This window comes from Bombus terrestris, chromosome 6 (genome assembly GCF_910591885.1).
Source record: "Bombus terrestris chromosome 6, iyBomTerr1.2, whole genome shotgun sequence".
NCBI lineage: Eukaryota > Metazoa > Arthropoda > Insecta > Hymenoptera > Apidae > Bombus > Bombus terrestris.
In genome coordinates, this window is record NC_063274.1 from 22,449,975 (window position 1) to 22,463,957 (window position 13,983).

The window sequence follows — 13,983 nt, forward strand, 5'->3', positions numbered from 1 at the left end:
TGTGTTATACGGCTAGTGTACACTTAGGGTATACGTAATAAATTATATCGTTAAACATACTCTAGTGTTTCTAAACCTTCTATCGCCTAGATACGCCTCACATCGATTATATTTATTCACTTTTAATTAGATTACACCAGATATTTCTTACAGTCTCACAAATACACGTTGTGCATAGAACTTCTAAGCTCCCCCGACCCTCGTTCATAAACAGAAGATAAACAGTCAGCGGTCAATAACCAAACAGACGCATATGCTGTTGTCACGTCGGAGACATGGGAAATCACGAAATTGACAGATCACCGGTGACCTCCTCGCGTCGCAGTTCGAACGTTTCACAAATAAGGTAAAGAATTGAACTTCAGATATAGTAGTAAAATTTATTGTATGAATCCAACAGAGTGACGTTTCAGAGTTATAACAGAGAATGTCGAGAGCTGATTTTAGGAAGGTTTATATATCATGGGTTTGGCTCCTATGGAAGGGGTGTCGCCGGGGCCTAGGTCAGAGTTTGCCATGTTGTTACTATTTTCTGACACTGGAACACTCCCTACATTGTTGTTTCGATGGCCTCAAGAATGTTTATTAGACTCCCTTGGTTTTTCTATCGCTAATTTATGGCTCTGTGACACTGTCAGAGACACACAATTATAGACAGAATGTAGTCTAGTGGTACCGACAATTTTTTGCGAATATCTCGTAAACTAAAGCCAAGTAGCAGTTACATATATATCGCAAAAAGTTGTTCGAAATATTGATTTCTATTTACAACATATCTAACAATTATTGAAATCAATGAAATGGGTGCGATATCGACAATTACCATGATCTTTTTACCTTGTTCAACCATGTAAGTCCCAGGGGTCATTGAAAAAACAGGGTCGAAAAATCTCGACCAGCGCGATAACGCTTGTCTTAATCAATTGCGAAGAGAACCAAGCGGCGCAATAGTGCTCGTCATATTTGTTACTTTATGAAATACATTTATATTATTATATATGCGTACTATTAGTTTATAAATATTTCAAGTTTTATTCAATAAAAATTATTGAGAAGATAACAATGAAATAGAAAATACCGTCAATCATCCTTTCCGACACAAAATCTAAACAGCGTGATCGCGCTGCTTGAGACTCAAACAGTTAGGGAGCAATGGACATAATATTTGCAATTAAGGCGAGTAAAAATGAAAATAGAAAATTTGAAAATACATGTTGTATGTCGAAATCACTGTAAAGCTATATGCCATTTCTTCATGGCTGCATCGTAAAAATTGTACGGGAACCGAAGGAGATCAACTTCACTTTTTTAAATGAAACGTTTTACATTTTTTAATATATTAATCGATTCATCATAGCATTCCTTATAAAAAATTATTAACCTACTTATGTCGAAAATTTATTAGTAGTGCACAAAAAACGTGTTGCAAGGGTTTAAAAATATAAATAAAATTAATAAATTTTGGGTTTTTGTCAATTAGCAGCCAAATGTATATACCATAACAGAAAATTTCTTTATCATTATGATATTCATTATTTATGTCAATATTATACTTTCGAGAGAATCTAATCTGATCTATCTATTTGCTTGAATCGAATCACGTTAACTTTTGGGTTTCCCAGCTACATAGAAATAATGTTATTGGATAATAGCTATTTCGAATGATCGATGTACAAACTTTTTGATTAGATGTCATTTTTATAGGTGGTTTATAAGGCTGCCTGATGAGAATAAAGGAGTGAAGGTGTGTGGGTCATCAGAAAATCTGTATGTTTTGTTACGACGCGCGACATACATTTTGTCCTGAAGGTAACGGATTTCGGTACGTGACTTTTCCGAAATTTCATCGGAACAATCGATTAAACTCATTAAAATCATCACATAAAATCATTGAGGAAAAGGCCCCTTGATAAGCTTTTGTAAGGTCACGAAGCAATCTTATGCTAGCCCAAGTTAAATGGGCCTTCAAGGCACTTGAACTTAGCTTAAGTAGAAATGGTTTCATATACGTGTACAGAATCGATTTTTCAAGTGGCGGGGCCAGTTTAGTTTACTAATGGAAACGGCTTCATATAAATAGACTGAAGCAAATGTTCTTGGATTAGCGTAACTTGCCAGTGGATCTCCAGCTTAAACCTTGAAGAAACATTATTTATGGTTCCGATGCCGCATAACACACGACGCGTTGAGCTTGACATCTGCATTTAACTGCATTGACTTACACTGACTTGAAGTTACAATGTATGTACAAATATATATATATATGTATATATCTACAAATATGATTAAATATGTATATGTTTTATATGTTTCTACTTTCAGAGAAATTCATCTCTATTAATAAAATATCAGCTATAGTAACCGCTCCATAATATTAAAAATTGGTTAAAATTGTATTTAAAATTCTTTAAAAAATTCAATTTTTACTTTTATATATTTTTAATAATAATTATTATTATTTCATCTTCATAATGTAAAATAACATTATAGAATGCAACGTATAAAATAATATAAAAATTCTAAAACTTTCATAATGATCTATTCCATATCACAAACGCTTGTTAAAATTTATGATAATATTTGTGATAATTTTCCTCTTATTACCTTTCTTCTCTAAAAATCTATTTTTTATCTTTTATTTCTGTAACTACCATCAGTCCATTTGATGTCACCTAATTTCTTTTAAAAGAATTTTAGAGTGTACCAAATCCCATGATATAGAGCTTGTATCTCTTTTAGTACACAGATCCATTACTATTTGTGTACTTTTTACTCCCCGCATTATTCCCAAGCATGTACCAGCTGCCATGTTATATATAGGTGTATTATTCTAAACAAAATATATTTACTCAGTAAATATAATATAATTTAAAATTGTAAACATTAGAGAACTAATAAATACTTACAGTATTTTTATGATGCCATTCTTGATTGCCACCCATCTCATGACATTTTCCAAGCTTTGGAACTTTCTCAGCTCCTTCCATGCAAAGCATCTGGCCAAGTACTAATTCGTTTTTATCAGTCTCATACCACATCTATAAAAATTAAAATAAATTTAAAGAAACTTAATTTGTAGAGATATAATTTATTTAGTTACCTGTGATTTAATTCTTAAACATGGTGCTAATATAAGCTTAGAACCTTTTGTTTTAATATCTTTTTCACTTTGAATGCATAATGCTGAATTAGAAAGTCTAATTTGATATTGATCAGTGTAATTTCTTTTCCTAGAATGCCAGGGTTGTATCGGTTTCTGTTCGATTTTTGCCCATTTATCTTTTAATCTATTTTTATTATCATCTGGTAATGCTAGTTCAGGGTATACTACATTTAAGTACCATGCAAAATTTTTACATTTTAATCTCTTTCTTAAATTTAATCTTTCCGAAATATCACCGTAATCAACTTTTTGAACATTTTTTAAAAAGTAATCTTTATATTCATCTAACCAAACATGTGCGACGCGTAATGAATTTTTCAACATAGTATCATGTTGATCAAATGTACCATATGGTCTCCTTCTTCTAAATACATGTCCAACTCTTGAGCATGGTATTAATTCAATACTTCCACCACACATCCAAATCTAAAAGACATTACAAATTATTATTGGAATAAAAAATATATGGTTAAAAAAATTATTATCTTACTCTAAATGATATTTCAAGATTTTCACCGCCCCAGATATCCATACCAGCATCATATTCTCCCAATTTTGTAAAGTATTTTCGGTCCATTGCAAATAAACCTCCAGCCATTGTTGGAGACCTATTGAATAATAATTGCTAACATATATATTACAGGAAACTGTTATATTAGTACACATGTAATTAAATAAGTATATATATATTCTCACTTTATAGGTTTTATAAAATCTTCATCATGGGCAAATGTACCAACTGGCACGTTATCCCATTTAAAATGCAAACCCCAATTAAAACCTCCTCTTACCAGAGGACTACCAGTATATTGAAATGTATCTGGATTAATTATATCAATAATTGGCATGGCAACGATAGTTTTTGATTGAGCAATTTGTGAAAGGAGGGGTTCTATCCATCTTTTGTTTACTTCTATATGACTGTCTAAGAAAATTAAAACTTCTCCAGTTGCTTTCCTAGCACCAAACATTCTTGCTCTGATCAATCCTTCCCGTTTCTCTGTTTTATAAAATTTCACTTTACCATTAAAATTGTTGACAATGTACGTCTTAATTTTTTCATGTAACGCTTTGCTATCACTCCAATCATTTACTAAAATAATTTCATGTAAAAGACTTGCAGGAGTTCTATCAATAATGGAATGCAAGGATCTTAAAAGTGTCATATAATGTTCATTATAAAAACATATAACAATACTAGCATTTGGTAACTTAGAAGAATACTTTTGTATTTCACATAATTTATGCCTTGTATCTGGTATTTCTCTATGCAACCCAATGTTATCTGATACTAATATATTAAAGGAATAATTTTTATATCCTTCATCTCGTTTTCGTTGATCTTCAAAATTTTTTACCATTCCTAGTTCATCTAAACCTATAAATAAATACAATATCAATATGGAATCGAATTAATGGTTTAAAAAACAATTATACATAATATAATGATAAATAATATTAAAAAATGTTATATCAAGAATTTAAAATAAATATTGGTTTTCTGAATATACCTTGTCCTAATGTAACAGCAGGTTTTACTGGTACAGGTTGTAATTGTTGTAATAGTTTGTCACTATTTTTATAGGCATTTCTCCTTAAATTATAAGTATCTTTATCTATCATACTTTGTTTGTCATGATGAGCAATTAAATTATTGTGGAATTTAAGATGTTGATTACTATAAGTTTTATGATAAAATTGAGAGTCTTTTCCTAACTTTGAATTCTCTAATACTAACATTGTTGGATTTGCAGTATTAGTATTTTGAGATAATCTTGAATAAAGGTATAAACTAGAGGCCCATGTTAATGAAGCTATTATTATTCCAGATATAAAAGAAACATATCTTGTTGACATCATCTGTAAAGAATAAAAAAATAACATAGCTTGTATTATATACAATGGCATATTTACTACTAACATTACTTTTATTAAAAACAATTTACGGCAAGCAAAAGATTACATATGCTCCAACTTACGTTGGAATACTTCTTTCTAGCCCTATTCAAATTCTGACTATCTAATGAAAGTGCATTCTAAAGATAAAAAGAGCACACAACGATGTTACTACAAGATACTATGTGTCACCATTTTGTAATTTACCAGTATAACGTATAACAGCTGCATTATTGATTTCTAATTATTTTATGATATATGTATATATATAGATATATGTGTGCAATAGAAAAATGTAAATATTTTAGGGATAGTATTTATATCTATATCAATTTATTAATAATATTTACCTTTTTATATTTTTGAAGCAATTTAAAGATGTAAGAATCCTTTTCTACCAGCCCCTGTGGCCTAATGGATAAGGCATCGGTCTCCTAAACCGGGGATTGTGGGTTCGAGTCCCACCAGGGGTAATCTCAATCCAACAAATTTTTTTCCTTATAATAAAAAAATTATTTCGTATCTTTACGTTTTTCGCCATTAATATTTATCATTACTGTCTTTAGAAATGACAGAAAAATTAATAAAGACAAGGTAATTTATTTACACAAATATTTTAGAACTCAAATGTTTACATTATTGTAACAGAGAAAATATTCTTTTACAGACATTCCTTACACACTGTTTTTTTAATTAATTTATATAACAATTAAATATCTGTGCATATTCAGGATATTAATTAATTCTTGCATTTTTAATCTCCGTTTTATTTTTTTTATGATTGTTTTCTACATCTGCTTTATAATGTGCAATAAATCTTGCAGATGGATCACAAATTCCCTTTGTCCATCGTGGCATCCAAAAGTATGGCATAAAATTTTTGGCTTGTTCCGCATAATGTTTCTCAAAAACTTTTCTGAAGTATAAAAATTAATATTTATTTTTGGAGTACTAGTAAAGCATAAAGTAAGTACAAAGATAAATATTAGACCTGTAATAAAGAGCTTCTTTGGTTTTTGGAGGACAATGAGGGAAGTTTAAACAAGCTTTTTCTAATTCTTCGTGTGAAATACGGGTATCTACTATGTCATCTATAATATGGAAAAGCGATTTCTTGAACGATGTTACACCATCACTGAAAGCTTCTTTATGTCTCCATAATATATTTGATGGTAACAGATTCATATCATCAAATGCAGATCTTAATAAATATTTTTCAATTCCTCCTGTAGTGAATAATATATTTAAATTTTAATTTAATTCATCAATTTTTTTTTTATTTTATTGGACCATACCTTGAGGCTGTCTTGAAGCAGCATCTAATGATAGATAATAATTTGTGAATTGGATATCTAGGAATGGAACTCGTAATTCTAAACTAAATGCACTGGTTGTTCTGTCTGCTCTCAAGCTATCATATAAATATATATCTTTCAATAATCGAACAGACTCATTGTGAGCTTCTGTTGCATTTGGTGCATCTCTGAAATAAATGTATCCTTGTGCCAACTCGTCTGCACCTTCTCCACTAAATATTACAGTTGCTTTTGTGTTATATTTTATGTATCTTGAGATAAGATACATACTGAAAATAAAATAAATACTTCTGAATATGTACAAATTATTTATTCATAAAATTAAGATACTTTGTTTGTAGAGTGTAAATTACCCAATAGACGCTCGAATTGTAGTAATATCACAGGTCTCTAATTGATAAATGAGTTTGTCCAAAATATCAACTACATCATCTTCGGAAAATATTACTTCATGATGTTCTGTTCCTATATGTTCTGCAACCTAATAAACATTATTATATTTAATTATGAACCTGAGGAACGTATCATTACATAAAAATGTAACTTTCAACCTGTCTGGCTGCAATAATATCTGGGCTGTTTCCCATACCAATTGCGAAACTTTTTATTTTATATGGCAATTTCATCTCCTTTGCATGTTTTACAAGTAAAGCAGCAATTAAACTGGAATCTAGACCACCTGATAGTAAACAACCAACTTCTCTGTCACACATCAATCTTTTTTTCACAGCAACCGAAAGTAGCTTTCTTATATTTCCATATACATCTGTACTATTCAAACCTGAAATATAATTTATTAGATTATTTTGTTTGTTTAAGGTTTATAAATACTACAATATTACATATTTCAACAAACTATTATAAGGAACAAAAGCTGCAAAATGAGGCTTGTCTCCAGGTTGATAATAGTTTACTTTTGCTAATAATTTCGTTCTACCATCGTTTAAAATTTCATACTCTTCATAACATCCTGATTGAAATGGCTCCAATGTCCATTTCGATGTCATTTGTTTAGTTATTTCCATAAGCCCCTAAACAAACATTTTAATACAAGAAATGTTTATTTCATACTGAAAGAATATACATTTAAATTATTACTTTGCTCTCTGAACAAATCCCAAGTTGTCCATCATCAGAGCTTAATCGGAAAAGAGGTCTAACACCGTAGGGATCTCTACCAATAAGAATCCTTCTACTTTCAATATCCATTAAACAGAATGCAAAAACTCCATCTAGCATTTTTGTTACGTTTTCAATACCAAGGTGTACATATAAATGTATTATCACCTCAACATCACATCTGGTTGTATATGTAAATCCATGTTCTATACCAAGCTATAAAATTACACTTATTATGTAATAAATGAAACAATTATCTGAAAATAAAATAATATTTAAATAAACAATAACAAATAATGACAGTATTACCTTTTGACAATTATAAATTTCACCATTGCACAGTAAAAATAAATGTGGATATTGATAAAGTCTCATTGGTTGCATTCCATGAAGATTGTCCACAATTGCTAATCTATGAAACCCAAGATAACCATTCTGCAAGAAAAGATTGCAAAAATTTGTTTATATTATATAATTAAGTTAATAAATGTATATATAATTGTTTGAAAAGTTCTTTGAAAAGTTTTAATGAAATTATACCTTAACTGCATGATCAAATTCAAGTTTAAATGCTTCTGGACCACGATGTGCTATCCTCTCAAAGTTTTTAGAAATATTGGTTAAAGATGGTACATCTAATCCAAAGAGAGCCCAAATTCCACACATCTTATATTTTTTAACTGTACTAGTTCATAACAAATTATTATCGATTTATAATGTAAACATCTTGCATGGAAAAATTAAAGCATATACTAAATAAACACTGAATTAAAATATTAAAAACAATAAAAAGTACCTTACGAGGAATTACTAAAAGTATTTTACGAAAAATCGAATTTCTCTTTCGTTTTAATCGTTATTATATGTACATACATATGTACAGCACATATAGTAATTGAAGCGACAGATGTTAAGATTGAATGAACACGTGTTCATTATGAATACGCTATTCCACGTATGCATGTAAGAATTTACAGTTTTCTGACGTAATGTTGATAACATTTAACAAATAATATGATAATAAAATAAAAAGTATATTAATTTAATTCAGTGTCTGAGTCCGTTCGAACTAGTTGGCAAACGACGGAAGTTGTTTATGATAGGATGATAAGAAGCCGAACGTATCTTTAAATGACAGATTTAATCAGTATTCGATAGCTCATAGATGACTCGCAATATTTGATTGCAATAGTATGTGTACATGTACAATGTTGCCATTTTCAATGTTCTCACGAGCGTGGGTTCCGAATTAGGTGGATAACCCTGTATGTAATTGCTAACTTCTAAATTCATCTCAGCTTTGAGCCACAACTGTCATTCTATTTTCGTCTTTTGTACTCTTCTTACTCTTTTTATCTATATTACTTTCTATTACTATCTATATGTACTACTTTTTTAACAGGCAATTCCAATTTAAAATATTATGTCGCTCCACTTTAAGGAATATGGGTGTCTATGCCGATCATTTTTTATCCGAAATGTTCAAAGCAAATCCTACAAAAAATACGAATAGAAGGAAAAGGTTAAAGAAGAATACCGTGCCGGAACCATCAAAATATTTCTTTACTAAATAAAGAAGAAAAAGAAGATGTATAAGAAAGACAGCTTGTAATCGAAAAACAGCTGATGAAAAAAGAAGGGCAAGACGAAGAAGGGCATCAACATCACCACTATCAACAACAGCAGGTAAATGTGGTTTATTGGTGTAGAGGTAACAAATTTTTTTGGTGTTAAAAATAACATTTTATAAAACGTAAATTTTAATGATTTCACACCAGCTTCATTGCTCTATTATTCCAGAGGTAAATATTAGTGATTTGGAAAAAATACAATGTTCCAGTTTTATTTCTATTAAATGCATAATAGTATATATTCGCACGAGAAGAGGAAGACGAATCAAGAAGAAGAGGATGAATACCGACATCTTCCCCTGAGAAGAGGACGCTTCGTTGCAGAAGGCGAGAATGCCGTTTCCCGTTGACTCTTTTATGCATAAGATAAGGCAATCAATCACTGTGAAGTCAGCCTACAAAACAATCGTGTTCCGAATTCCACAGTTTCTGAAGAATCAATTCCTTCAACTATTCTGAAAGAGAGCTTTTCGTTAAAGCTAAAGAAGATCCGCGCTCGAGAAGACATAAAAAAGAAGAGCGCATGCATGTATCAAGAGTCAAGAGGAAGGGCAAAGATCAATTTAGATTTTCTCAACGGCAGAAATTTATTTATTTTCTTTATTTTTTGTTAGTAAACTATTATATTCTAACAGTTTGTATTATTTCTAACTCTGCTTTATGTGTCATCGTTCAAAAATATAGTAAACAATTAATTTCTTTTTCTCAATTTACAATTAGTTTCATTATTGCACGATTTTATCATTCTTATACTTGTCCATCTCGGATAGGATAATAGATATGAACTTTTCCGTAGAACCATACAATTAAATGTTTCTTGTACAACTCAATGGAATTTGGAATGGAACTCAATACGTTCTTGTCTATGCTAGTATGCAATCAAACAGGGCAGATCCCTAATTTTCTAGGTTCTCGTACATGCTAATGTCAATTAAACTCAACACTTAGCTGCATGGTGCAGCATTAGTCCGGGAATAACTAGGTCCATAAGCGTGAGCATTCTCATTTCCTCTCTGATTCTACTTTATTTTATTCTATTTTGTTATTTATGTAGTAAAAATTATAAGATAGTATTTAATATTTTAATTCATTTGAAATTTTCTAACTTTTTTATTCATAATAATGACATAGAATTGTTAAAAATATGATAATTAAATTATCATTACAGTAATTGTTTTCGTAAAATTTTCATTCATAATTTAAAATATTGAAATAAATAGAAAAAGCAGAAGCTTCTTCTGAAGAAAAAAACAAAACTTCTTTTTTAATTTCTAATGTTGATAAATGACTTTCCAAGCGATAATAAGATATCTATATATGTATATTATTTATGGTAGTGAAGCTTAAAGCCTAGGTGTAGTATAATTTTTGTTTACAAAAGTGCACGTTTAGTATGATTTATTTTAACAAAATAAAAGAAATGTTATATTTTATTTAAATAAAAAATAATATTTTTATAATAAATTTAAACGTTCTCTACTAATTATTTATGACAGGCGTGGATTGATATGTCCGAAAATTATTCTAGTAAAGGTGATTCCATAAAGCATATTTATTATGTAAAAATTATATATATGTATAATTTAACATATATATATTATGTTAAATTCCTTTGACATTACACACAATAAATCAGTTAAAGAGTATATTACTTATGAACAAAATATAATCTAGAAAGGTACGTCAATGACGATTAAACATTTTTCAATCACAAATTAAAAAATTGTCTTTTATTCCCTTGAATTGGTTGAACTTTATTTTAAGGTACCAAAAATTATATGTTTTATTTGCAATCCTTAAGTTACGGAATTCATTGGTTCAAAAATTCTAACTATTATGGACAAGAGAATAAGGGAACTGTAGAGACTATAGGGACCGTGCAATAATAGAGGAAAAATGGAGCCGTTTCCAGGGAGGAGGGGACATAGTATTTAGGGCCGCACTGGTGACTGGATGTGATTGCGGAAACGCAATTTTATTTTCAAGTAAGACTGGATCAATGTAAATGGTTAACTGGTTTATTTTCTCCTTTCAATACAGGTCATTGAGCAGTGATCAATGATTATTGCGACCCTAAAGTACCACATGATCGCGTTTTCCATTTCCTTCGGAGTGGCTCATACAAATAGATTTCGACACTCGTACACCGAAGTCTAAGGAAACCGTCCGAAAATTGAGTCGTGACTAGCTGTGAAAAATCAACGTGATAAGCAAGAGGGTTCTCATTCTGCGCATGCGTGACATATTATGAATGTCTCAGTTAGAGACAGAGACACTATATTCATCTCTGTCTGTCTCTCAAGAACGCGATCTTTGCTAACTGTCCATGTTGATTTGTTACAATTAGATACGACTCAGTTTTCGGTCGATTTTCTCTAACTAGTGTCCAGACCTGTTTATATGATCATTAGTAAACTCATTAATAAAATTTACCTTCCAGGACCGTAACTTAAGCAGTCACCGTGATGGGAAAGCTCATAAGTTATATTTGTAGGAACATGATAGGAACTGATAGAATTGAAAGTACTAGCCAGAAAGTATCGCATGTCGGTGTGCCGGTAGCCATCTGATGGCAGAGTTTGGAGTGTCCCTACACGATTTCAGTCAGTGGTGCCCTCTTTCAACTCGCTTGAAAATTTGGTAACTCATATGAAGTAGTGATTATATTAAAGACAGGAGGGGGACATACGATCGCTGTTCCTTTTCTCTAGTTTGCTCTTTTTCCGTTTAATTTCTTTGATCGCATAGATTGTTTTCTTGGTAGTATATGCATTTAAAATTCAAGACAAGTTAAATTTAATTTAAATAAGTATGTTTATACAGAGTAGGAGGTAATCAAACTGGTGTGCGTAATAAACGTCCAGGTAGTTTGTTCGATCAGCTGGTCACTTGTGAGTTGTGTGAGACCGCCTTGAATGTTGGCATACAAGTGCGCCGAGCAGTTGGCTCTTGCCAGGGCTCCAGGAAGGATGTGTAATCGGGGGTGTACGGTTCTTGAGACTGCCACCGGTTTTTTGCGTGCCGGCCGCTTTATGGCCTACAACGCGGCACCATAGCCTCGGCTATCCGATTAAAATATCCTTATTTCGTGGTTTATTCATCCGTCCGGTGTAAAGAGTATGATCGACAACTTGTATTCACAAAAATGGAGTAGTTGCTGGGGAAAAGTTTTCGGTGACGAGTTATTTTCTACGGTGAAAACAATATCGAAAATTGACGACGTTCGTTAGTTACCGCGTACTTATCGTTAAAGTTTCAGTTCGACAAGTTGAAACCTGTATTTTCAAGGTTAGAACTGACGAATATCGTGCACACAACACGACACGACACGACTTGGCGGTGGTGCGCTTCGCATTTTTACGACGCGCTTAGGTTAAGTGTCATTCGATGTACCATCGAATTGTTGAATGACAAGTTGAAAAAGAGGCAGATACTTATTGTATCAATTACATCAAAATTTTCTTTACGGATATTACACGAGTGTACACATTCTGTTTGAGAGAAAGGGTAGTAAACGTGATTCACTGTGGCGAAGAAACAACGAGACGGAGCCTCGCCATTGCAACTGATCAAATTCAACATATGTATTTGTGTGCCCTTCTTGGTGCAACGAAAATTCCCGCAAAATAAGCCGGTCGATACGATCCAAGTGTCTCAGAGAAAGAAATTTGTAGATTTCCTTGGTAAGACAGCGTGATGACCATCGTTCTGCGTTAGTCGTATTGATAGATGATGGGAATGATCCAAAATGTTTTTCTGCAAACGTAACATAACTTCTCTGATCAATTAAGCAAAATTTTAAAAAAGGAATAAAATAGTCTGACTCTAAGCTGCTGTAATATCATTCAATTCATTAAATTTTCGGATCGTATTAATTACTGAACATATTAATTGTTCATATCGATACGTGTTCCAAATTGCAAGAAACCGGAAGGAAGTGTGTGCAATTAAACGATAAAAAAGTACAGCTGACGTGGGTTAGCAAATTATAGGGTTTGTTATCGACGTCATTTAATGGCTCACATGATTCTTGTACTTAATGCAAAACCTAACCTCAATGCAAGCAGTACAAAGTACTTATCGTAAATCGAAATCTGCAGTACTTTCATTTCTAATCGATGAGACAAGCAAGAGAATACGTCAAGTTTGATTTTACAATCGGTTTTTGAAAACGGCTTGACTACTCGATTCCAGTACTTAACAGTTTTGATCTTGGGAGAAAAAGAGAACACACTGTGCCGGGATTATCTATTTATCGACAGTTTATACTAATGTATAGAGTTCAGTGGTGAAAAATTTATTCAGTGTGTGCATAAATAATTAGTGAAACGCTTTTCCATATTAGCAATTTTGTAGCTACTGGCTAACCAACTTTATCGGAGGACGATTTTCTAGCGATAACGAAAACGATTATTACGCAAATAAACGACATCGCTGCCGAAAAATTTTTAGACAGTGCAACGCATCGTATCAAGGTAAATGCATATATGCATAGTGGCATGAAAATAAAACAACTATTTAAGACAAATTATCTTGTATGAAATCTTATTTCATTTCTTAATTCTAACATTTTCTCTGAAAATTTTTTAATTTGTTTTTTGTTTTACACATTAGCATATTTTAAATATCATAATACTAACGAAACGTGTATTTTTAACGACTTGTATTTTTTGTATAACACTACTTTTTTTATCGTTTATATATTTTGATTAATTCTTTAATTTAATTCTTAGTAAATCGATTATTAAGCATATTCTTTAATGTGAAAAATAAGCTTTCCTGGAATAAAGTAAAGTAGTATTTATTTATTAATGTAAAGATAGAATGCAACGTAGACACAGAAACGAAATTAAGATGA

General features: G+C 31.3%; 3 protein-coding genes, 1 long non-coding RNA gene and 1 other non-coding gene across 7 annotated transcripts in view; 3 read left to right on the forward strand and 2 right to left on the reverse strand.

Moving 5' to 3' along the window:
• Nucleotides 1-366: 366 nt before the first annotated feature.
• On the reverse strand, nt 367-5,520 carry LOC100645031 (polypeptide N-acetylgalactosaminyltransferase 35A). Of its 3 annotated transcripts, none has more exons than XM_012318471.3 (7): nt 5,410-5,520; nt 4,675-5,023; nt 3,860-4,541; nt 3,654-3,771; nt 3,101-3,589; nt 2,907-3,038; nt 367-2,830 (listed from the first exon to the last, which is right to left on the reverse strand). In XM_012318471.3, exons 2-7 carry the CDS (start codon nt 5,021-5,023, stop codon nt 2,669-2,671), a joined length of 1,932 nt encoding a protein of 643 aa, XP_012173861.1. In that variant the 5' UTR covers nt 5,410-5,520; the 3' UTR covers nt 367-2,668. The 3 variants fall into 3 exon arrangements, with proteins under 3 accessions (XP_012173861.1, XP_020723268.1, XP_020723269.1); XM_020867609.2 differs by lacking the exon at nt 5,410-5,520 and adding an exon at nt 5,143-5,296; XM_020867610.2 differs by lacking the exon at nt 5,410-5,520 and adding an exon at nt 5,090-5,268.
• TRNAR-CCU lies at nt 5,460-5,532 on the forward strand. The gene has a single exon. It is a non-coding gene; the product is annotated as a tRNA-Arg (tRNA).
• Nucleotides 5,533-5,673: 141 nt separating this feature from the next.
• Nucleotides 5,674-11,710, reverse strand: LOC100644831 (asparagine synthetase [glutamine-hydrolyzing]). Its single transcript, XM_003402237.4, has 10 exons — nt 11,559-11,710; nt 8,035-8,179; nt 7,804-7,929; nt 7,474-7,710; nt 7,232-7,406; nt 6,927-7,156; nt 6,729-6,856; nt 6,355-6,644; nt 6,051-6,285; nt 5,674-5,975 (listed from the first exon to the last, which is right to left on the reverse strand). The coding sequence occupies exons 1-10, from the start codon at nt 11,669-11,671 to the stop codon at nt 5,795-5,797; spliced, it is 1,860 nt and encodes a 619-aa protein (XP_003402285.2). The 5' UTR covers nt 11,672-11,710; the 3' UTR covers nt 5,674-5,794.
• Nucleotides 8,349-9,834, forward strand: LOC105666735. Its single transcript, XR_001099557.3, has 3 exons — nt 8,349-8,759; nt 8,897-9,180; nt 9,295-9,834. It is a non-coding gene; the product is annotated as an uncharacterized LOC105666735 (long non-coding RNA).
• A 117-nt stretch (nt 11,711-11,827) lies between the features above and the next one.
• Nucleotides 11,828-13,983, forward strand: part of LOC100643749 (serine-rich adhesin for platelets) — a 133,438-nt gene continuing 131,282 nt past the window's right edge. The window contains exon 1 of the mRNA XM_003402229.4: nt 11,828-13,600. The gene's annotated coding sequence lies outside the window, so the exon portion shown is untranslated. The remainder of the gene's footprint in view (nt 13,601-13,983) is intronic.